Source organism: Solanum verrucosum, unplaced genomic scaffold, assembly GCF_900185275.1.
Source record: "Solanum verrucosum unplaced genomic scaffold, falcon-dt-bn FXZP01000099.1, whole genome shotgun sequence".
Classification (NCBI taxonomy): domain Eukaryota; kingdom Viridiplantae; phylum Streptophyta; class Magnoliopsida; order Solanales; family Solanaceae; genus Solanum; species Solanum verrucosum.
The window spans coordinates 605,961-631,701 of record NW_026020338.1 but is presented as its reverse complement, the minus strand read 5'-3'; the positions used below and the strand labels follow the sequence as shown (position 1 = coordinate 631,701).

The 25,741-nt window shown below is 36.3% G+C and overlaps 3 protein-coding genes and 1 pseudogene across 7 annotated transcripts; all 4 read right to left on the bottom strand.

Annotated features, from left to right (window-relative positions):
• Positions 1 to 1,022: 1,022 nt before the first annotated feature.
• LOC125836876 (PHD finger protein MALE MEIOCYTE DEATH 1-like) lies at positions 1,023 to 3,459 on the bottom strand. Its single transcript, XM_049516030.1, has 3 exons — positions 3,162 to 3,459; positions 2,649 to 2,892; positions 1,023 to 2,553 (listed from the first exon to the last, which is right to left on the bottom strand). The coding sequence occupies exons 1-3, from the start codon at positions 3,442 to 3,444 to the stop codon at positions 1,023 to 1,025; spliced, it is 2,058 nt and encodes a 685-aa protein (XP_049371987.1). The 5' UTR covers positions 3,445 to 3,459.
• A 3,340-nt stretch (positions 3,460 to 6,799) lies between these two features.
• Positions 6,800 to 9,655, bottom strand: LOC125836883 (F-box/FBD/LRR-repeat protein At1g13570-like). Of its 4 annotated transcripts, none has more exons than XM_049516039.1 (5): positions 9,537 to 9,655; positions 8,401 to 8,455; positions 7,604 to 8,325; positions 7,336 to 7,509; positions 6,800 to 7,235 (listed from the first exon to the last, which is right to left on the bottom strand). In XM_049516039.1, the coding sequence occupies exons 2-5, from the start codon at positions 8,432 to 8,434 to the stop codon at positions 6,909 to 6,911; spliced, it is 1,257 nt and encodes a 418-aa protein (XP_049371996.1). In that variant the 5' UTR covers positions 8,435 to 8,455; positions 9,537 to 9,655; the 3' UTR covers positions 6,800 to 6,908. The 4 variants fall into 4 exon arrangements, with proteins under 4 accessions (XP_049371996.1, XP_049371998.1, XP_049371994.1 ...); XM_049516041.1 differs by having other exon boundaries at positions 7,354 to 7,509; XM_049516037.1 differs by having other exon boundaries at positions 7,604 to 8,455.
• A 1,666-nt stretch (positions 9,656 to 11,321) lies between these two features.
• Positions 11,322 to 12,680, bottom strand: LOC125836896 (F-box/FBD/LRR-repeat protein At1g13570-like). Of its 2 annotated transcripts, XM_049516055.1 has the most exons (3): positions 12,321 to 12,680; positions 11,645 to 12,113; positions 11,322 to 11,549 (listed from the first exon to the last, which is right to left on the bottom strand). In XM_049516055.1, exons 1-3 carry the CDS (start codon positions 12,467 to 12,469, stop codon positions 11,337 to 11,339), a joined length of 831 nt encoding a protein of 276 aa, XP_049372012.1. In that variant the 5' UTR covers positions 12,470 to 12,680; the 3' UTR covers positions 11,322 to 11,336. The 2 variants fall into 2 exon arrangements, with proteins under 2 accessions (XP_049372012.1, XP_049372011.1); XM_049516054.1 differs by having other exon boundaries at positions 11,645 to 12,678.
• Positions 12,681 to 21,156: 8,476 nt separating this feature from the next.
• On the bottom strand, positions 21,157 to 24,148 carry LOC125836940 (F-box/FBD/LRR-repeat protein At1g13570-like; annotated as a pseudogene).
• Positions 24,149 to 25,741: the final 1,593 nt, after the last annotated feature.

Sequence of the window (25,741 nt, the reverse complement as noted above, 5' to 3'; positions counted from 1 at the left end):
GCGGACTGATGATGTTGAAAGACATATCTAAGATTTGAAGTTTATTATATGTAATACCCAATGAATATTGTAACACATGGAATTTCAATCTAAATCACTGAATTTTTTTAACGATAACTCTAGGTTCAAAATGTAAAAATTAAGTGGATGATCAATTTTTGAGTCGACAATTAAAATTTAGTCATAATTTTCAGTTAATCAACTCGGAGAATGATCTATAGAGTTCAAATTCTCACAATTTAACTAAAAAGTTACTGAATAACATAATTCCCTTTACTATTGCCTTCAACATTTGTGCTCGAATAAGCAGAACTTTCAAATATCCCTTTTCAGCTTCAAGTTCAAATTATTTTTTTTACAAACTTCAATCAAATCATGTCCAAGCGCCTACTAAGCACGTTGAAAATGTTGAACTTGCCTGAAATGTTTTTGAGCTGCTAAATTACTAGAAATTGCTTCATCATTCTTATTCGAAAAGCGAATGTCATTTAAACAGTAAAAGAATCATTCAAATCAAAAATTATAAAAGACGCTACTTTCATTTCGATTTGTTTCTCTGATTTTGACTTGGCATGGCGTTTAAAACATGCATTCGTTTTGAAACAAGACTAAAAAAGAAAGTAAAACAAACAATTTGAAACGGAGTGAGTACAAGATTCATCAGCATATGACTTGAATCAGAATCAGCTAAAGTTTTCTGGAAGATCCACAGATATAGGCCATCCAACATTCACTACTAGATTTTCAATGCTAGTATTTTAACTGTTGTAGTCATCATACATGTACATCAAACAGATAAATGAACAATAAGATCTGAAAGAAAAGTGTAAAGAAGCAGGGGGACGCGCAGAATAAATGGATCATCATTGCTTATTGTGTTTGTCTTTGAAAGAATCGAGTTGCATGTGTAACAATAGAAAAGAATACAGAGAAACTGCACAAGTATATGGCTACTATGAAATGACTGATTATCCTTTTGATGTCTATACAAATCTTGACATCAGTGATCTGCCCCTCAAAGTTCAGTATATCAGGTCCAAGCCAAAGTGAGAAGCACAAGGCACTAGTGCTGCAGCAGTCCCATAATGACCAAACTCAAAGCTGTTCTGTGCTCTGGGTGGTGCAAGTGAAGTGCAGCAAGCCTCACACACAAACAACGGTGGCACAACCTCAGAATCTTCGATGCCACAGCACCGAGTATGCTGCCATATCTCACATATATCACATGAAACCATCCTTTCACCATCATCATCCCGAGCACCACACCTACAGTTCACTGTCCAGTTATCAGACCCTCCTTCATTTTTCAACTCACTGTCCAAATCCAACCCGAAACCCCTCACCCAAAGTTCTGAGCCAGACTGGACGATGCCAAAGAGCACTTCATAATCTTCCAGTTGCTCCATCCCTGCAATATCTGTTATCATCAAATTGTCCATAATGCAGTAAGTGTCCCTCATTGCAGACTCAACTGCTATCTTTAGATCACCAATTGTTGAGTGTAGCGGAACTTCAACCACCTCTCCTGGGGGATATCCCTTTGTAAATACAGCTTCCAAACCATTAGAATTTGGCAAAATGCAACAAATGAACCTCAATAAGCTGTCATCTGGATCATCACTAAATGGCCATTCCTTCAAAAATTGCTTGCTGTCTGATACTATCCTAACAGCCAGGCTTAACTCATCAGATTCCGCGAAGCTCAGAAGAAGATTATTATACAAGCATAAAACATCAGTGTACGCATCAGCTGCAGGAATAACAGCAGAGTCCTGAAATGGCTCGGGGAGCTTTTCTTGTTCAGGCTGATCACAATTCCGAAGTTCCTGAATCGTGTACTCCAACACCCTCGTGGCTCGGTTCACTGCACGACGAACTACATAGCCTCCAATAATCACATTATTCATTGATTTCAGCACATAGTCAATCAATCCTGTATCTCCAATGTGGAGACGAGCAGCATCCCGCGCCTCTTGCCTACTCATCCCACAACTTCCAGATCTGATTGCTTCTCTCTTTTCTCTCAATGCCTCAACAATCACATCTGCAGTGAACTCAAGTCTCCTCACTGGCCATCTACTGTCAAGAGATGCTGCAACATTCGAAAACTTTCTGTACCTCACTGATTTTTCCATCCCCACAGACTTGTTTGGTGCAGCATTTCTCATCAAGTATCGTGAAGAACAGGCTCGTACAACAGGAGCAGCAACATTTGGCTTCTCCTTAACTGAATTGCAGGACTTGACAGCAAGGATGAACCTGAAGAGGTCACGGACCGTGATCAAAGGAGTGTTGCTCAAACCTCTATAACAAGCAATCACCTGCTTCATAACATTGGATCTACTGATGTATCTGAAATCATCAATCACCTGATCAAGCTCAATTGAGCTTAGCATTTCAATAGCTTTTTCATAGTGGTGTTCCATTATCCCAAAACTTCCATGGCTAAACTTGTAACCCCACCGGCCAAACCACGTATGCCCGTAAGCAACCCCATACAACAAGCGCAAATCCATCATATGCTTCCTGGATACATCTTCCACAGTGATTTTCCTGTTAAGAGAAACATATGAACATATTTCAAGAACTGAACTAATACATTCAAAACAGAATCAGACATCCTAAAATCATAGAGAAATGTTCATTACCGAGCTCGAAAACTCGTGCAAATACGATCCCAGAGATCCATTACTTCACGGCCACAGAGATATTTCGATCCACCTTCAATTCCATTAAGTGAAATCAAATGCCCAAATCCATTAGAATGAATTAAACCATGCAAAATGTGAGTTTGATCATCAAAAACACCATCATCAAGATGATTTTTCCATTCACTATCAGCTGGTATAATCAAATGGTACTTCCTCTTCGAAACAAGATGATGACTCCAACCTGAAAACCAAAATTTCACAGATTCCTTAAACCCATAAACCCCAAAACTCAAACGAACCAAAATAATTCCCAAATCCCATAAACCCCAAAACTCAAAAGAACCATTGAATTCTCAAAACCCATAAACCCCAAAACTCAAAAATCTCAAAAGAACCGACAAATCCCCAAAATCCATTAACCCCAAAAACTCAAAAGAACCACTAAATCTCCAAAACCCAACTTCAAAAATCGATAAAACAGCCAAAAGGGTATTCAAATTCAACACTTACCAGCACATCGACAGTGATCACAGAAAGTTCTAACAGAGCTCTTCACATTCTCTTCAATGGTGTAAAGAGGAATCAGCACACCTTTAATCTTATGCACCAGAAACGTACACCAAATTGGCATTCCTTCAATTGTATACTCCTCAACCTCAGCACATTCCTGAAGAAAATACCGAATATTATCACGAAATGGACCCATTGGCATAATTGGACATCCCGGATCAAGAAAACTATGAAACTCATAGAAATTCGACACTCCCTTCTTCTTCTCTGTAGTCATTTTCATTTAGCTCTTCAAAAAAATTGAAAAAATTTCAGAGATTTTTAACAGATTTTAGGAAGTTGGAGTTTGTTACTGAAGAAGAAGAAGAAGCTTTTCAAACGGTTGAAGTTTCAGTTTTTTCGCGGCAATAGAATGTGAAATGACGAGAATACCCTTTGGGCTTTATAGGAATTTTGAAATTTGAAATGAGAAATGGACGGTGGTGATGACCGATAAGAGATTTGAGGCATTTGTGGCCGTTGATTTGTTTTTCAGTCAAAGAGTTTGACTTTTGGGAAGTGGAGACTCGAAACAGATTAATATAATTTTTTTGCTTACGTGGAATAAAATGAAAGAAATTTCAATTTAGCTTTAGGGGTTGTTCGATACGAAGAAAAATATTTTCCAGGATTTTTATTTAAAGTAAGCAAAAATATTTATATAGAATCTAAACAAATACAAGAGATGGTGGGTCGGGGTAATGGTATGGGGATGGGAGATTCTATGTTGGATTGGGGGTGAAAATGAACTGCGTCGGAGGATACATAGGGAGGATGCAATCTATACTTCTACTAGGGAAGTTATTTTTCTCATTATTAAAAGATTCGCTTTTGTAGAAAAATATTTTTCAAAAATTTCGACCAACCAAATCAAACATGAGAAAATTGAAAAAATATGTTTCATTTTTCAATTTCGCGTTAGGATGTGTTCGATACAGAGAAAAATATTTTTCAGGGTTTTTATTTAACGTGAGCAAAAAGTACTGTATAGAATCTAAGCAAATATAAGAGAGGGTTGGTCAGGTCAGGGGAATAGGGATGGGAGCTTCTATGCTGGGTTGGGGTGAAGATGAAGTACGTTAGAGGATATATAGGGAGGACACAATCTATATTTCTACTAAGGAAGTTATTTTTCTCATTATTAAGAGATCCATTTTTGTAGAAAAATATTTTTAAAAACTTTCGACCAACCAAATTAAACATGAGAAAATTGAAAAATATGTTCTGTTTTTCAATTTTGTGTTAGGGTGTGTTTGATACTAAAAAAAGTATTTTTTCGGATTTTTATTTAATGTAAGTAAAAAATATTGTATAGAATCTAAACAAATAAAAAAAAAAAGTACTTTGTAATGATCATTACACCTAATTAATGACCTTTAAAATGAATGTTTCATGTCAAACTTTTAAGGTTAATAGTCAAAAAAAAATAAAAATTGTAACAGTCTTACTCACTAGTGGTACAGAAAAAAAACTTATACAATAAGATCATTTACAAGAGAACTATAATGGATAATATTAAAAATACAATTATTTAATTCCTTTTTACTGTATGTTACCAAACTTTTCCAGTTGGATGTCACTAATTTCCTCCACATATTTTACCATTAATTCATTTATCATTTTCATCATTATTGTACCTTTTATAATAATTAAATAAACTTAGTTCAATCATAGATTTTACTATCATCTTATTGTGCAATTTAATTTTCAATATTGATTCGGGACTTTAATCAGTACTAAGAGCGCAACACATAATGTATATAGTGAAATTAAATCATGTGTCGTACACAAAAGTTTAGTAATATTTAAGTGGAAATAGAATATATGACTGATTTACTATCTATCGAGTTTCGAATCATATGTCACTAACCTTCGAATGTATAGCATGATGTGCTCCTAAGTTAGGGTTGAAAATTTGTAGAAGACAAGATTCAGAGAAGTTGTAACTTCCCTTACCCTTATCTCTTTAAATGGGTTGGGTCAAGTCAGTGAAGGACACATGAGCGACCCATGATTCAAATTAATAACCAACAAGATTAGTATTTAAGTTGAGACGATTGATGTATATATAGAAGCAGATTTATGATCCATCAAATTTCGGATCATGGACTATTAACCTTCAAGCGCAATGCATGATATGTGCAAAAGTTATGTGCACATCGTCACTAATTCAAATCATGTCACAAACCTGATATTTATGTAATAATTAATTATTTATCGAGTTTTGAACCATGCACTACTGATTGTCGAAAAAAATTCAATTATCAAAAATAGTAATTTCCAAGTAAATTCATCAGACATAAGGGGGGGTCAATGAAGTAGGCTAATAATTTTATATTCTTCCAAAAAAAGACAAAAACAAAAAGACAAATGACTAGATATTCTACTTGTAATTTTATTTCAAGATCATAGGTCCCACTATTTTTCAACTAAAAATTCACCACCTTAAATTCCCTCTATATATAATAATTCCACTTCTAATTATTTCTTCATACAAAAATTATGAATTTACAAGACATTGCAGCTATTTTTTGTTTAATTCTAATATTTGGCTTTGTTCTAAACACCCTTTTTAATGTTATGTGATGATAGTGAAAGTTCCAAATTAATTAAAGATGAGAAGGAGAATGATGAAGCAATTTCTGGTAATTTAGAAGCTCAAAAACATTTCAGGCAAGTTCAACATTTTCGACGTGCTTAGTAGGCGTTTGGACATGATTTGATTGAAGTCCGTAAAAGATAATATTTGAAGTCAAAGTTGAAAAAGGATATTTGAAAGCTCTAGCACAAATGTTGAAGGTAATAGTAAAGAGAATTATGTTATTCAGTAACTTTTTTATTAAATTGTGAAAGTTTGAACTCTATAGATCATTCTTCGAGTTTGATCAACTAGAAATTATGACTAAATTTTAGTTGTCGACTCAAAAATTGATCATCCACTTAAGTTTTACATTTTGAACATAGAGTTATCGTTAAAAAAAACTCAGTGATTTTGATTGAAATTCCATATATGTTACAAAATTCATTGAATATTAGTACATATTATAAACTTCAAATCTTGTCGTTGAATATCATCACTTTGCTACACTTGTTTCTCGATTCGAGAGCTACCCTCTGTCATTTCCATACTCATTTAGCCAAACTATCAACTATGATTTTGTTTATTTATCGGATTAAGTTAGCCCAAAGATATTATTATCATGATGTCATATTATCCACTTAGAACAGAGCCCATACGATTTTTTTCAAAGATATTGCATTTGGAATACCTCTATACCTTAGACATAGCTCTCTTTTTTCAAAAAATGTGAAATTTTGTGGAAAAAGAATGTTGCATATGTGCTATGCAATGGACAAACTATTAAGACTCCCAACAACAACAAACCCAGTGTAATCACCCACAGATAGGGTCTAAGGAGGGTAGAGTTTACGCAGACTTTACCCCTACAACGAGGAGGGTAGGGTTCACACTTACCTCTACCTCTACCTCGAGAAAGTAGAGAGGCCCGGACATCACCACATAAAAAAAAATAGTGTTGAAAAGTACTTCCTGTGTATCACATTCCATAAATCATTTATGAGCAAAATGTAATGGCAATATGTTATTACAGAACAAACTAATCAAAGCATCCTTCCAGAAATGCTAAATGTTCCAAAACAGGTTTTCGCACGTCTCTTTACCTTACTACGACAAGGCAAAACACAGTGTTAAACGACTCTATCGACATTTGTTTCTACCCTATTCAGTTCTAACTTTCCATAATATTCAACGTCTATTTCAGCTTCGGGTGATGCACGCTGAAAACTTACTAGCTCAGCAAGAATTTCTGATCCTGTGTCAATAAGAATTGCTGGATCGATGTACATTTTCACCAATACTGGAGACTTGGCTAACAAAATCTTGATAAGCTGCATCTCAAGCGTTGTTCCTCTAAAGCTTATAATCTCAACTTCCCTGAGGTGATTAAATGTGACATCTGAGAAACGTTCGAGTTCAAGGGATTCTTGAATACCACTATCAGCTTCATTGTAAACCTAAAAAGATAACGAGAAGTTAATTATCAGATTATTGAGGATCTAATAAGTATGAAGAAAAAACAGTAAAAAGGAACGAAAGAGAGAAAGAAAAGAACACCAGCCGTGTATTAAAAACCTCAATTTTGAGATATTCTAAATGTGGGAAGCTTCGTATCAAGCAGAGAGCACATGAGCGAGTATATGATTCCTTCAGCTCAACATGAGACAGGTGAAGATGTTTGACGCGGTTCAGATAAAAGGGAAGCCTTGTTGGTGCTTCATCTGCAAAGAACTAGGAAAAAATATACCAAAGTTCAACATGACTTATCCGAAAAGAAGTTCCATATGTGAAAGTACAAACAATGAAGTCATGAAGCAACATCTACCTGACCATAACGGAAGTTCAAGAAGAGGTGCTCAAGAGCAGAACAAGACTGGAAAAACTTTGCATAATCAAACTTCTCTGCCTCCATAGAAGAATTTTCACATATCAGAGATACTTTTGCCAGAAGAGGGACATTCTTTAAACGGATAGAACTTACACTGCCTGTGAACTCAAAGGATCTCAACATTGGGGCATTAATTTCAGTTACGTTTAATGTTTTCGCGATTTTCAGCACCAACTTCTCAAGCAACGGGCAATGAGATATTAAATGTCCAAGCAATTCAGAAGAAATCATGACTCTACATAGTTCCAGCCTGACTAAACTATCAAATCCTTCACAGGCCGATGGATGATGATGTATTGAGCAATAATGAATATTTAAATGCCTCAGCTGCGAACATATGAAAATTGAAGAAGGCAATTTGTATAGTTCATCTTTTTTCTGTGGAAGGTGAAGAACAAGATGTTGAATGTCTTTCCTAGACAGGAAATATAAGAAGTTGTCAATCTTAGGACATTCTTTCAGGTAAGTAATGTCGAGCTTAAACTTAGTAATGGGTCCTTCATGATGGGTCAAAAGCTGGTAGACTGTCTTTCTAAATTTAACTGTAGGGTAAAGCTTATCCTTTTGTGTGCTCCAAAGAGATTCATCAAACTTCCACTTTGCAAGTCTACACCAGTGATACTTCCATTTCCTTGATAAGACACTTGTCCTCACAGCATCTTTACAAGGCAAACACATCAGAATGACATCGATAACATTATCATGAAGGTCGCTAAGGATGTCAGGAGGTAAACCTTGACAATGTTCTCTTCCCTTAGGAGGCATCATATAACAATAATCACCAAGAAGCTGTAGAAAATAAGCAATATTACGAAGGCATCTCCAAATTATATGGTCAAACTGACAATCTCTAAACTATCAGGACACAACTGTATTCACGCTGTCAAATCAATATATATTTAAGAAATAAAGGTGCATTCTAGTTGAAAATCAGTCAATCATTTCTTATTAATATCACTGTTATATGGACAGATATAATTAATTTGTCTTGATATACCCATATCGAAATAGAATGGATATGATAATGGCAAGGATATTTGGTGCAGATTCTTCAAAAAAAACACGAAAAATTAGTAGAAAAAAAAACACACTTCACACACCCATAGTGGATATGAAACATTGCTTCCTATCCACTAATATCATTCTTAAAGCCAGAGCACTTCCTATCAATACTTCATAAAATACATTTGTGGATTCCAAATCTGTTTGCTACGTCTAAGTTACCATCAACTATCATACAAACAATAAAATATGGTCATTTTAAGATTTAACAGTCAAAAAACACACCTAAAAGTATCACATTTTTGCAAGTTTCCTACCTGAACGATCAAGTGTTCACTTTTTCAACGTGGTTGTTCCCTTTTCCTACCGCAAATATCACCTTCTTTCAAGTAGAAAAAAGAACAACTACTAGTACATGTATGACACTCAAAAAAAGGATACTTCAGGTGTGTTTTCACCTTTTCGAACTTCTACTCATCATTTTATATCATAAAATAAGCTTAAGAAGCTGTTTTCACCAGATTTTCGCAAGATTTGAAAACATCGAATTAGAATTAGCAAACCCTAGCATACAACAATTGCAACATCAAACCAAAATTTTTTTAGAGAGAATTACATTTTGAGCTCACCAAAAACTAGGATTATCTATTATATCAAATACCCTTTTTCAGTTTGCTTCATCTAGGTTTATCAACTTACAAAATTTGCTCATTTTAAGCAATATATACAGCATAAAAATCAGTTTTTGCTAGATTTAGAACATCAAATTAGTAGCTTTACTATTATTAACATTTGTTAATCCTAAAGAACCTCAAAAGGGAAAGGAATGATTTTTTTTCAAAAAAAAAATAGTAGTAGATTTCAATACCCTTTAAAGTGCTTTGAATGTATGGATTCTTCAAATCTTCAATTTCAATCTAGGGTTTGTTCATCACCCCCACAGTCGGAGAGAGGATTTGGCGAAAAAGCCATAAGAGTGAATTATAGTGTGTGTGTTTTTTTGGAGAAAAGAAAGGAAAAAACACTAAAATGTCCTCATGTTTTATATTTGCATAAAATAACCCCAATTTTTAAGTTCAAACAAAAACACACCTACACTTGATTTGTTATGTATTATTTCGTAATGTATTGTATTATTTTAATGAATATAGCATTTGTATAGATTGTATCGTTCTCTATCGTTACATAATGTCACAGATTTTCATAATCTGAATGATAAAATAGAATTATTAAATAATAAGTAAAGATAAAATAAGAAGAAAATATTAAAGTAACGACGCGTTCACACCAAATCGATCTTTACACAAATTGAGTCTTTTCGTCGTTATCTAATGATGGATTTAAATGATACTATGCAATAGAGTTTAAGTAACAATCAAAACAAACGTTGTATTTAGACTAACAATACAATACAACAAGTGACAACCATCCAAACAAGGTGCTAGTGTAATCGCACAGGTGGCATCAGCGTATAGTAAATGTAGACATTACCCCAACCTTTGAAAAGATAGAGAAACTATTTTTGAAAAATCGTCAACTGAACAAATAATGAAAAAGAGACAATAGCAACAAACAAAAACAACTACAAAATATAATTAGTTATCAAAGCGAAACAACATGTAAAAATATAAATCTAAAAATAAGGAAAAGAAAATCATAATATTGAACTTGATGAAAGGAATAAGAGAAGCCCATAATCCTCGACCTTTGCACCCTCCTATCAAGGATCATGTTCTTGGTGCGTTGAAGTTGCATCACGTCTTACCTAATCACATCACCTCAATACTTTTTAGGTTAACCTTTACATCTCCTCAACAAACGCTCAAAAGTTCTCTAATCATTTCACTTTTACTTCTTTTTCCCCACCGCTTGTAACGCAAGCAACTATATATACAAATGTACATGAAACAACAACATACATGTACTCACTCAAGGTTCGGGAGGATAATATGTACACAAACCTTACCCCTACCTTTGCGGGATAAAAAATATAAAGATCAGCCTTAAAAAAGGACACTGTTGAACTTTTTAGTCATTCAGACATCTCTATGATTAAGAAAAGAAACATAACACTGATTATGGTAAATACCAAAAGGATAACACAAGAAATCACAGTTCTTTGAAAATAAACAACCATAGTGTAGGTTCATATCCAGGTTTCATTTCATGGATCATTCAAGAAAAGGTATGAAATGTAAACCCATAGCACTGTAATGATTACAAACAAGAAATCCGAATTTCAACTCTCTCTATCGATCAGGCAAAAAACAAGCAGATACTATGGAATCGTGTCTCGATAATATTCATACTCATCAGATACAACCACATTAGCTTTACTTGATGCCCGCTGAACTGTTGTTGCTGCTAGTATCTTGTCTCTTCTTGCATCATAGTTATCACTACTCGATGGATCAATTAGCATTTTCACCAGCATCGGAGATTTGGTCAATAGAAGCTTGATAAGCTGCAATTCGATCTTTATGCCCTCAACTCCTTCAAGCTGAACTGTCCTAAGGTGATTCAACGTCACATCTGAGAAACTTGCGAGAACTTCATCAACTTCATTAGAGGCCTCAAGTTTTTCTGATAAATAATCCCTCGAGCAATATACCTAAGAAAGATAGAGAAGATTGAAGATCTAATGAGTGTGAAATTAAGGAAGTCATCACTACATGTGAATAACACATACAGAAGAAAAAAGAAAAATATAAACATCACTACTAACCTCCATTTCAATATCTTGTATGTACGGTGAGCTTCGTATCAAGCAAAGAGCAATGGAAAAATCAGCTAATCTCCAGAGAGTTATGTTAAAACGTTTAAGATAGTTAAGAGGAGAGGAAAGTCTTCTTGGGACTTCAGCTGCACCTGTAACCAAGAACTACAAAGAAAGTGAAAAATCAGGATGACTCAAATTCCAAAAGATGGTACTTCTTATGGAAACACATTACAGTGAAGGTGTGAAGCAATATTTACCTGGTCACTTCCATTTGCCAAGTAGAGATGCTCAAGAGCAGAAAGTAACTGAAAAAATTTGTCAAAATCACATTTTTCTGATTCCTCAATAGATTTTTGACACGGAAGAGAAAGTTTAGAAAGAAGAGGAACACTCCTTAAAGAAATATATTTTATGCAGCCTGTGAAGTCGAAGGATCTCAAATTGGGAGCGTTAATTTGAAGGTGGTCTGAAGTATCTGAGATTTTCAACACCAACTTCTCTAGTAAGGGGCTATAAGAGATTAAACTTTCTAGTAATTTGGAAGAAATGGTCACATCACACAGGTTCAGGCTATTTAACATATCAAATCCTTTGAAGGCTGGTGGAGGGCATATTACACAATTTTGGAGAGTCAAATGCCTCAACTGAGAACACGTGAAAAATGAAGGCGGCAATCTGTATCGGTTCCACTCCGAAAATTTAAGAACAAGATCCTGAATGTCATTCCTAGAGAGGAAATATATCAAACTGTTAATCTTAAGATACTTTCTCAGTGCAGAAATGGAGAGGGTAAACTTAGTAAGTGGTCCTGAATGAAGGGTCAAAATCTGGTACATAATTTTTGTAAACTTAATAGAAGGGGATAGTAAGTCATGAGTCTCCTCCCAAAGGTCATCATCAAGTGTCAACTGTGGAAGTCTGCACCATTTATACCTCCATTTCTTCGATAAGATGCTTGTCATTACAGCATCTTGCAAAGGCAAACGCATCAGGATGGAATTGATAACATTCTTTGGAAGGTTGCTAAGTCGATCAATAGGTAACCCTTGACGACCACTCTTTCTTCTCTCAGGTGGCATCATACAATGCCAATGGGAATCTGCAGAAAATAAACAAAAACACAAAGGTAAGTAATCACCAAATTATCTGCACGTAGCACACAGACAATAATCATCCAACTCCTCGTAAAATCAATGAATTGCAGTCTTTAAAGCAAGAACACCTTCCATAAATACTTCATGAATCCAGGGGATTTTACAGATCTGTTATTGGAAAGGGAAAAATCAAAAGAGCACATATGAGAATCACACAGCCGTTTGCCGCTAATAAGATTCTCAGTGGTCATCTATAGCTACACGATAAGGAGAAAAAATTGTCCAGTATTTGGTAATTTTCGCTCTTAAAATCTGCTTAGAAGATCTGAATTGGATTTGACATCAAATACACTACTACTGAATTTCCAATCACCAAACTAGGAAATTCCCACAATTTGAAGAACCCTTAACTTGCCTGGTTAGTATAAACACAGTGGAAACTGAACAATCATGTCATTCAACATCACTAAGAAAGTTGAGCCGAGAGCTGGAGAATACAGCAACCGCAATTACTAAACTTTAGCATATACAAAGGAAACCAACATCTAAAAATGGGTACAAATAAGATGATAGAACCTGCCTAATAGACTTTAATTCATCCGAAAAGGAAAGAAACAATTTAAAACAAAAATAATGATACTGAGACACATTTTAAGCTTAACAAGACTTAAGATCCTTGATGATTGAATATCTAAAAAGGTGGATTTGCCTTTTATCCAGATTGTTGCCAAATGCCATTATGCGTCCGTAACTGTTCTTCCCTGTCCTTCTCAGATGGATACTATTTGTAAGTTCCAATTCTTCTACAAGGTTGCGTGTTTTATGTGGTTCATGTCCAAAGGAGCATGTCTTATTCACAAGATAATTTGCAAAAGGAGAGGCTAACGGTTCTGCAAGATATGTTATATGTGATGGAAGCATAAAGACTATCAACCACCTATTAGTGTGGCATCTGTTCTATAGGATTCAGGCACAATCTTTGTACTATATCAATATTACTTACCATTTCAATAAAATAAAAAATAATGATATACATAAGATAAGTGGTAAAAATAAAAATAACTATCACCACTTAATAAACATGCATTTTTGTTTCAGGTTCCTGTCTGTCATCACTTCTTTATGTTTATCAATCTATATGATTACCAAAAGACGTGAGCTGATGATTTATCGGAAACAACCTCTCCTCCTCCCAAGCTAAGGGGGTAAAGTCTGCGTACACACTACCCCCCCCCCACTTGTGGGATTACACAGGGTGTGTTGCTGCTGTATTTGATTACCAAAAGAGTGATTTGGACCCTATATAAAGAATGTTCAAATTGTTCCAAACAGCCAACCTTATTTCAATTCTTAGAGTGCCACTTTCATTGAATATTATCAAAATTTCCATTTGTACTATTGCCTTGGGTCTGTGTTCTATTCTTCCAAGTCTACTGACATGACCTGCCCACTAATACAGAACTTCCAAGAGAAGATTGGCAAATCCCACTAATAAAGAACTGCCTAAACATCTACCCTTCGGGTTGGGTAAGATGGTTTGGCTTGGAACTTCCATAATGGAGGTCACAAGTTCGAAATCCTTTGCTTGCGACAGCAAGGGGGTTTTCTTTTGGGTCGAACTCGTCTGACATGGCTTGCCTAATGTGGTATACTTCTCTTGTGCGGTTTGCAGGCTATTGCATAGGAGTGGGGTTTTACCTTGTGCACATCCAAAGGATAACAGCAGCAATTCCCCTTGTCAACAACAACAAAAACAAAGAACTGCCTAAACATCAATTCCAACAAGCATATCCTCTGTCATATGAAAGATTACCCCCTCAACCCCCACCCCCACCAACCATTACTAACAATAAGCCAACGTTAGTAGAATTATCAAGTCAGATAACACAGTGTAAACAATCTATCACTCTGGATTTCAAGATTTCCACATACTTAAAGCAACCCCATCAATACCAAAAGTATTCCAGAGACAGACCCTGAGTAAAAAACACAATGACAGCTGAACATTTCCCATCATACCTAATTTTATTGACTCAGCTGGAATCTGAACCTTCAAAGAACACTTTTTTATGTAACTTCTATTGATTTAATGAACACATACATACACCCATAAAGGAAACCAACAAATGAAAACAGAATCTTGAAACAGAAGAAGATAGATAGATATATATTAGTTTCAGAGACTGCAAGTTCATCCAAAAGGAAAAGAAAATGATAAAAACACAGAAAAATATCCAAAAAATAATGGAAGAAAGATTTAAAGCTTACCAAGGAAGAAGATTGTTGATGATGGAATCTGCCTTTTTTCTCTTTGGACTTTTGTCAAACACCTTATGCCCCTACTTCTGAGTTCTGTGAAATGCTTCAGTTCTAGCTAGGGTAAATGAAAACCTCAAAATTAGGTTTTTTTTAACCTAGGTAATTTAGTCTCATAATTCAGTTCTAGCCACATAAGTATTTTTAATTATTTTCAAGTGTAACGTAATTTTGAACCTTTGTAATTTCTAAAGTACATAGTACCAATTAAGGTATTTGCTATTAGATATGTACACGATTTATCATTTTGTAAACACATATTTAAAGCATTTAACAATAATTTAGGTAAATTTAGAGGCAATTTGAACTACCAAATATAAAAGTAGATAGCGGAATATTTGCCACCTCCCACCAACAATAAGTTATCACACCAAAACTACGGTAGATGGGAAGAATCACGTAGTGTTTTTTGTCTCCACTTGAGTTTTGAACCTGAGACCTCAGAGTTCTCAACAACTTCATTAACAACTAGGCCACTAGCAATTTAATGTATACATTAAAGAATTAACCGATGGCGACATTTCCCATTTGAAGCCTCGATGGAGGACAAAATGTAGAAAATGAGGTTGAGATAGTTCAAAAATACGAAGAGGAAATACACGGATGCTTCCCGTTTGGAGATATAGGAGATTGGCTACAGATTGATGCACTCACACTCAATCGTGATTGATAGTAGTTAATCTAGGAGCTGTGGCTCGAAGAAGATGAAAACTAATTCAGGGTACAGCCGAGAATATTAGTTGAGAAGATGTAGAAGAAGGAAGGAAGAATAGAATGATATTATTCATGAATGAGTGAATCAGTACATTTCCCATGTATTTATACAACTAATCAATGGGTAAAATGACTTAAAGAATAATACAACAAAAGTAACTAACTAACTAATTTCTTGACAGCTGAACAGTATTAACTGCCTAACAGTTCTAACAGCTTTCTAACAGATTTTCAGTTTCCTTTACATTCATTTTAACTAACTTGACTACATATACTTGCATCAATACCCCCCAATTGAAGAATAGCCTTGTCCTCAAGGCTGGAATGAAGGAAATCTATGCTGCAACTCTGTGAGAATTTCCCAGGTGGCCTGAGTTGCATCAATGCCCAGCCATTTAACCAACACCTGACAAACAGCCTTATTACCCCTCTTGATCATCCTCCTCTCTAATATAGCCTCAGGCAAGGGGCAGTAGGGACTAGATATATGGAACACTGGAGGATGGTTGAGGACAGCAGGCACTTCATGGCATTTTTTCAACTGTGATACATGAAAAGTAGGATGGATCAATACATCTGCTGGGAGCAAAAGCTTATAAGCAACTTCCCCAATCTTAGCATCAATCAGATAGGGACCAAAGTACTTAGCAGCTAACTTGTTAAAGGGTCTAGTGGCCACAGAGAACTGCCTGTAAGGCTGTAGCTTTAAATAGACCCAATCACCCACACTAAACTGTCTGTCAGACCTATGTTTATTGGCCAGATCTCTCATTCGTTGTTGAGCCCTGGACAATTGGAACTTCAGCAAGGCAATAATAGCTTCCCTAGCCTCCAAGGACCTGTCAACCATCTCATTAGAGGATTCACCAGCCAAATAGGGAAGATGAATAGGTGGCTTTTGACCATAAAGAACTTCATAAGGGGAGCATTTGATAGCTGAATGATAGGTTGTGTTGTACCACCACTCAGCAAGAGGCAAGTGAGCAACCCACTCTAAGGGTTTATCTGAGCAGAAACACCTCAGATAAGTCTCCAAGGTCCTGTTCAAGACCTCAGTCTGACCATCTGTTTGAGGATGGTAGGCTGTAGATTTATGCAATTGAACTCCTTGCAAGGTGAACAAGTCTTGCCAAAATGAACTCAAGAAAACAGGGTCTCTATCACTCACTATAGTAGAGGGCATACCATGCAGCCTAAACACATTGTCCAAGAAGCTTTGAGCTACAGTCTGAGCAGTATAAGGATGCTGCAAGCAAATGAAATGGCCATACTTACTCAACCTATCAACCACCACTAGAATGACATCCTTGTCTTTAGATTTAGGTAAACCCTCAATGAAATCCAAGCTAATGTCAGTCCAAACACCTTCAGGGATAGGTAGAGGTTGAATTAAGCCAGGATAAGCTGAAGCATCATACTTGTGTCTCTGGCACACATCACATCTGTTAATGAAACTCCTGACATCTGTAACCATGGTCTTCCAGTAGAATAGGGACTGCAATCTCCTAATGGTAGCATCCATTCCAGAGTGGCCACCCTGAGGTGTAGAATGCCACAACTGAATAATATGTTCTCTCAGCTGATGGTCAGACCCTACCACCAATCTTCCCTTCCACCTAAGCTGAGAGTTAATCCAAGTAAAGGATTTATAAGGTTGCACTATCAGTTTAGTGATCAAGGTCTGTAAAGCAGCATCAGAAGTCCAAGATTGTTGAATCTGACAGAAAAGTGTATCATGGGGTGTAAGCAAGGACAAGGCCAATAACTCTGCACCTTGATTTCTAGAGAGAGCATCAGCAGCCTTGTTGTCCAGTCCTTTTTTGTATTCAATAGTGAAGTCAAAAGCCATAAGCTTTGAGATACCAGCCACTTGAAAATCAGTGTGTATAGTTTGTTCCAGCAGATGCTTCAATGCCTTCTGGTCGGTCCTGACTATGAAGGGTCTACTTAACAAATAATGTGACCACTTAGTCACAGCAAAAACCAATGCCAGCAATTCTCTATCATAAACACACATGGACTGATATCTAGGGGCCAGTGTTTTACTAATATAAGCAATAGGGTGCCCCTGCTGCATTAGGACAGCACCAATACCTGTACCACTTGCATCTGTCTCAATAACAAAAGGTTCAGCATAGTTTGGCAGAGCCAAGACAGGAGCAGTCACCAAGGCTTCTTTGAGAGTAAGAAAAGCTGCAGTAGCTTTATCAGTCCAAGCAAAACTGTCCTTTTTAAGTAAGTCATGTAGAGGTCTGCATATAGCTCCAAATCCTTTGATGAACCTCCTATAGTACCCTGCTAGACCAAGGAAACCTCTGAGTTGCTTGATGGTAGTAGGCAGTCCCCAGGCTTGTACTGCAGATACCTTCTTAGGATCAGTTGCTACTCCCTTAGCACTGATAAAATGTCCTAAGTACTCCACTTCTGTTACCCCAAAAGCACACTTGGATGCTTTAGCATACAACTGATGGTGCTTCATCAGCTCAAACACCGTTCGTAAGTGATCCACATGAGCAAACATAGTTTTGCTATAAACCAAAATGTCATCAAAGAAAACTAACACTGATTTTCTGAGTAATGGTTTGAAAATTGAATTCATAAGACTTTGGAATGATGAAGGAGCATTGGTTAGCCCAAAGGGCATTACCAAGAACTCATAGTAACCCTCATGAGTTTTGAAAGCTGTTTTATGCACGTCAGATTCTGCCATTCTCAATTGGTGATAGCCAGCTCTAAGATCAATCTTAGAGAACACCACAGCACCCCCCAACTCATCCAATAGATCCTCAATAATAGGGATTGGGAATTTATCCTTCACTGTTAAATGATTCAAATCCCTGTAATCAATACAAAGTCTCCAACTACCATCCTTTTTTCCAACTAACACAACTGGGGATGCATATGGACTAGCACTGTGCTGTACAACCCCTTGATCTAGCATCTCTTGTACCAACTTCTCAATAATATCCTTCTTTACTCCAGGAAACCTGTAAGGTCTCTTACTAATAGGTGCTGCATTGTCTATGAGTGGTATTCTGTGATCATAGGGTCCTCTGTGAGGTGGTAATGTAGTAGGAATATCAAATATACACTTGTATTGTTCCATTAAACAAACCAAAACAACTGGAATGTCATCACCTGTGGTTGTGATAGCTTGGATGTGGTTACATTGGAAGGTAACAGGTGTGTTCACTGACAACATATAAAATTGTACTTGTTCTGCAGGTTTTTTATTCAACACTTTAGCCTTAGTAGTCTTGACTTGAGTGGTTGCCCCTCTCAACACGTGCTTCTTCCCTTGGTGCATGAACTCAATGGTCCTTTTGCTAAAATCAAAGAGAATTCTCCCCAATGTATTCAACCATTGGACCCCCAATACTATATCAATATTTCCTAATGGCAGTAATAGGAAATCAGAAGAAAATGTAGTCCCCTGTAACAACCACTGCAGATTCCTACAAATGGAAGCAGTTTGGACCTTCCTCCCATCAGCTACACTAATAGACTGTTCCATGATTGTGCTGGCCTTGCATCCTAGCTGCCTTGCCATGTCTTCATCAATAAAATTGTGGGTACTACCTGTATCAATAAGAATCTGCAATGGTCTTTTCTCATAATACCCAGTGACTCGAATGGTCTGGTACCCAGTGACACCAGTGAAGGCTTGCAATGAAATTGTCATACATTCCTCAGGATTGACAATGTTATCAATTGCTTTTTGATCCTGGAACTGATCTGGTTCTAGATCCTCTTCCATAGTTACATCTCCTTCTTCACACAATTCTACTAAGAACAACTGCTTCTTGGCCTTACACACATGCCCTCTTACATATTTTTCATCACAAAGGAAGCACAGTCCCTTGGCCCTTTTCTCATCCATCTCTGCTGCAGTTAAGAGCTTCCTTCCATTAACATTGCCCTGAAATCCACTAGGTTTGTTATAAGAATTATCAAAAGGTTTCCTGTAACTAGTATAAGCTGGCATGGGCCTCTGTACATTCTGATTTCTATGGAAATTTGGAGTTGGTAAAATGGGATTCTGATTTTTTCCAGAAGATCTAATTCCCCAGGACTGAGCTTGTGCCTCAAAAACTTCCTCTTGCAATCTAGCCAACTTGTAAGCTTGCATCAGAGTCTTTGGTGCCTGCATCCTTACTGATTTGTTCAATTCAGGTTTGAGCCCTCCTAAGAAACAACTGATGGCATTCTCATTAGACAAATTCACCCCAGTCAGCAGCCTATCAAACTCAGCTTGGTAAGCTCTTACATTGCTAGTTTGTTCCAGGTGCTTAATGGATTCCATTGAATCTTCATATCCATCCCCAAACCTTTCATTCAAAGCTAAAATATACTCTGTCCAAGTAGGATCTACAGCAGTGTTTCTAGCTTTCATATAAGACCTATGCCAAGCAATAGCTTCCCCATCTAAGTGAATTGATGTGACTTTGACCCTCTGACTATAAGGAATTTCATCCATAGAAAAGAATTGGTCCACCTTATACAGCCATGTTTTCAGATCTTGCCCAGAAAATCTAGGGAAATCTAACCTAGAGCATCGAGTGAGAAAATTACCAGTTACTCCAGTCGGAATGTCTCTACTTGTGTTCCACTGCCTCAATTCTCCAGAATTGTCACCTCCAGCAGAAGATTCACCTCTGTAATTATCCAATTCCTTGTCTCTCTGCTTCATACCACCAATGGCTTGCTTGATTTCCAACAATTCCTTATCTGTCCTCAAATTTCGATCATTCATAGTCTCCATCAATTTCTGCAATTGCTCTTGAATCTGCAAAAATTTGTTATCTGCGTCCTCTGTCGATCCTTCTGGGTTCTTATTGCGAGTCAAAGCCATGCCGAGGAATGATAGCTTTGATACCAATTGATGCACTCACACTCAATCGTGATTGATAGTAGTTAATCTAGGAGCTGTGGCTCGAAGAAGATGAAAACTAATTCAGGGTACAGCCGAGAATATTAGTTGAGAAGATGTAGAAGAAGGAAGGAAGAATAGAATGATATTATTCATGAATGAGTGAATCAGTACATTTCCCATGTATTTATACAACTAATCAATGGGTAAAATGACTTAAAGAATAATACAACAAAAGTAACTAACTAACTAATTTCTTGACAGCTGAACAGTATTAACTGCCTAACAGTTCTAACAGCTTTCTAACAGATTTTCAGTTTCCTTTACATTCATTTTAACTAACTTGACTACATATACTTGCATCACAGATGAACTTAAGGGATTTATGTGTTAGTCACATACATTGGGCTAAATATACCACCGGTGTCAATTAATGTGCAAGTCACATTGACAAGAGGTGTTCCTCGGATAATAAGCATCCTCCACCTCAAACCCTAAGGAATTCAAGCATCCTCCACCTCCAATCCTATGGTTGTGGATTGGAGTCAACAAAGAGAGCAAAAAGGTGGGAGCTCCTGGGGACGGGTTAAAAAAAATCGATAACTCAAACATGTGGAGACAGAAATGTAAAAAAATCCTTAAAACATGTTGTTGCAAAACAAATTAATCAAAACATCAATCTAGCAATGCTCATGTTCTGGAACAGACATTAGGACAAGGCAAAATACAGCAGTTATATACTGCTACATTGACGTTTGTTTCTCTCTATTTGATTTCAACACCAAGCCAAAGAACGTGATCTCATCCAATCCACGTAGAGAACTTCTGTTTTAGGTGATGCACGCGAATAACTTGATACCTCAGCGAATACTTTTAGTCTTGTGTCAAGAGAATCATCCTCTAGAAGAAGTCGATCAATTAGCATTCTCTCCAACACCGGGGAACTGGCTAACAAAAGCTTGATAAGCTGCATCTCAGATGTTCTTCCAGTAAAGGCGTATAGCCTAATTTCCCTGAGGTGACTAAATGTCACGTCTGACAGACCTTTGAGTTCATTGGATTCTTCAGTACCACTATCTTCATCTTCATGGTAAACCTAGGAAAGATAAAAAGAAGACATTTCTCAGATTATTGAGGATCTAAGAAGTACAAAAAAACACCACTAAATAAGAAAGAAGCAAAGGGAAGGGAAGAATCAGCACTACTAACATCAATTTCGAGATATTCCAAGTATGGGAAACTTCTAATCAAGCTAATAGACAATGAGAGCTCATATGCATCTACCAGCGCAAGTTCAAGCAGGTCAAACCGTTTGACACAGTTAAGATCAAAAGGAAGCCTTGCTGGAGCTTCGTATTCCCCTTGAGCAAATACCTAGGAAAAAATTAGCAAAATTCAAGATTAGTCAGCCCAAAAGAAATTCCATCCGCTAAAGTACATAACAATGAAGTCATGAAACAACATTTACCTAGACACAAACGATATTCAAGCTGAGGTACTCGATAGCAGAACAAGAATTGAAAACCTTTGCAAAATCAATATCCTTTTCCATTATCTGGTAACCAGCCAGAGATACTTCTACCAGGAGAGGGACATTCTTTAGGCAGATAGAACTTATGTTGCCTGTGAAATCAAACGAACTCAGCATGGGGGCATCAATTTCAATTGTGTTTAAAAGTTTTGGGATATCCAGCATCAACTGCTCAAGCAACGGGCAATGAGATATAATACTCTCCAGCAATTCAGAAGAAATTGTTACTTCACACAGTACGAGGCTAATTAACTTATCAAATCCTTCAAAGGCCGATGGATGATGTATTGAGCAATTATGAAGACTTAGATACCTCAGTTGCGAATATGTGAAAACGGACGTAGGCAATTTGCTATCCTCTGGAAGGTGAAGAACAAGACGTTGAATATTATTCCTCAAGACGATATATATGAAGCTGCCAATGTCAGGGCAGCTTTCTAGATTATCAACATCGAGGGTAAAGTCAGTCAGGGGTCCTTCATGAAGGGTTAAAATCTGGGAGATAATCTCTGTAAACTTATATGTAGGGTTCAGTAAATCGTTTTCCGTTCTCCAAAGAGACCAATCTAGTGTCAACTTTGTAAGTCGACACCAGTGATACCTCCATCTTTTAGATAAGATGCTTGTCCTCACAGCTTCTTCACAAGGCAACCGCACCAGAATGATATCGATTACATTGTTAGGAAGGTCAGTGAGGATGTCAGGAGTTAAACTTTGACAACGGTTTCTTTCATTAGGAGGCATCATATACCAATAATCACCAAGAACCTGTAAGAAAAAATAAGCAACAATACAAAGTAAGGGATCTACAAATTATCTGGACAGAACTGCTATTCACATTGTCAAATCAACATAAGAACGAAAGGAACACTTCAAACAATAATCACCAAGAACCTGTAGTAACGGAAGTCTAAACAATAATACAAAGGGATCTCCAAACTATCTCAATAGAGCCGCTATTCACAATGCCAAATCAACATAGGAAAATAAAGGTGCATTCTTGTTGAAATCAGTCAACTATCTCCTCGTAATATCTATGTTATACAGATATTCTAATTTTCCTTGAGCTATATAGTACGATTAACAACATGGGTATGTATTATGTGCCAACAAGCAAATCAATGTAATATAAATCAGTATCCATTATCCATTCTTACAACAAGAACACCTTCCACCAATACAACAATTACTACTCCTCAGTCAGCTATATGAGTCCTCACTGACCATATTTCTCCATTTAAATCCATCTTATGTCATCATTATACCAAATAAAAAAATAAAATAAAAAGATACTCCATAATAAACATTACAAGTTCTCGATATTTTTACTAACTCATAAACCTATGACAATTTATAACCATTCACCCTTAGTGTCTAATTTTCTGCTTGATTTTGAGTCTCTCCACGATGGCAATGAGAACAAGAAGAAGCACACAAGCAAGACAATGGAGAAAGAGCCAGACACTAAAATTACAAAAAAGTTTCTTTTTCCTAATTCCCGACATAATTTAGCAAGTTCATCACTGCAAATGCAAAAAAAAATTAGTTTCATGTCAAATCTATAAGAGATCTTTATATTTATAACAACATACAAAGTACAGTCCCACAATCTTTATATTTATATGTAAGGAAGAAAAAACCAGATCTTTTGCAGGGTTATGTTGAACCATTTCCTCAACAATTACATAGAAGAATGTATGTGACAAAGAATATATAGAAATTATACTTAAAACACAAGTTCAAAAGTAAACACACATAGAGAGGAGACTAAAGATCCTCAATTTTCGGTCCCCAAATTCCACAGCACATAGAAACACATATACACACGTTGAGCGGGAAAGAATTAGCCTCAATTTTCTAAAGAAGAAAACAAGGGAATGCTAAAAAGAAAGAAACCCTAGAGCCATGGGTCTCAGGTTCAAATCCCAGCGTAGGCAAAAAAAACCATCTGTCCTAGCATCCCGTGAAATTAGCCAAGGTGTGCAAAACGGCGAACGTTGGCCCGAACACCACGATCATAAAAAAAAACTAAAGAACCTGTATAAATTCAGCTACCATAACAGCAATTAAAGTAGATTTGAAGCTTACCAACACTCGGGGTTGATCTGAAATACCCTTGTCCTTTTTGTGTGCTTCAGCTGTTGAAGGAAAAGAGGAATTGAGACAGTGAGGGGTTTTATTTAGATGAAGGGGAAAGAGACAAGTGAAAATAGCGTGTGTTATGTGTGGGGTGTGGGTGGGGGTGGGGGTGGGGGTGGGGGTGGGGTATTTCTAGGTCCGGCCTATTGGCACACACTTTCATGGACGCTTTATTCTGTGTCCACTTATGAAACGCCAAACCAACACAATAGGCATTGCGATGCAACGAGCTTTACTTGGAGAAATAGAAGAAACATGTATCACACGTGTAAAATCTGAGGAAGTCCCACATGAATAATCTACCATGTCAGACATTCATATCTACTTCATCTGCCATTGGTAAAGTAGTCCATATTTTGATAGAATAATTACAATGTGACTATACTTGTTTTATTTTTATTTTAAAATTAAGGATAATGAATTACAAGTTGACTATTCTATGTATAACAAAGAGGTGAGCCTTCCTCTTCACATTTTTTTCTTAGAGGCAGATAAGTATTTTCCCCTGGTTGTGCTTTGATCCCTTAGACAGCTAGTTAAGTTGTACACTAAGAAGTGGTTTCGCATTGATCTCTTTTGGTGATTAACAGGAGTAATATAATTTCCAAATCATTAATGTAATGACAATATCATTACAGAACCATCTAAATATATACTATTTCTATCTGCTCAAATAAACAAAAGAACGGAATGATCACTTATAACAAGAATCACCAAGAACCTGTAGAAAATAAATAACAATACGAAGTAGGGAATCTTCAAGCTATCTTGGACAGAACAGTTATTCACATTGTCAAATCAACACAAGACGACATAAAGGTGCATTCTAGCTAATTGCAATTAGATCAGTCAGATTCTCTTTTGTGCTAACTAAAAACTATCCTCATTCCTTTGTGTTTCTAAGTATATAAACACAAAACCATAAAATCTGAACTACAACGGGAACTCAACTACTAACTTATACTACAAAAACAGTAAAAGATCACACAAAAGCAACAACATACAATTCAGATTTTGAGAGGAACAAAAGGGGCAAACTTTAGGAAGAAGAAGTGAGAGATGTAAAGCCTGCCAATCCCAATATTAAGCATTAAATAGCTAAAATTGATCATTATATTTTCAAGAACTCTTGGTAAAGGTATTAGGAAATAAATGTTCAAGGGTAAAATAGGAAAAAAGATTGTTTCTTGAAAGTAAATTTTTCCGTAACTAAGATTCAAACCCGAGATACTCAACCATTCCACCACAATGCATGTTGATCACTATAAGTTTGTCGGTAAATGGAAAATCTTTCATTTCTTTCCCTACTCGTCATCAAAATAGGAAGACTAGCAAAAATATCTTCTTTTTTACTTTTTAAAAACAAAATTTATCTTGGAAACATCATCACTTACAATAATTATCCAAAATTTAGGATTTTGAAATCAACAAAAACTTTAATCAATATCACTTACTAATAAGTTTAATTGACTGCTGTTGCCAGGTAGTATTTACCAATCATGATTAGTCGGACCACTAGATACCAGATCGATGGTTATAACAAAAAAATTAATGATTCATTTCCTTATTTTCTTGCATTGTTAGTGAATTGGGATACTTAAAACTTTCAGAAACAAGAAATTAATGGATTCAAGAGGGTAAAAACTTGCCCTCAATTTAATGCATCTATTAGTTTGATATAAACATCCAG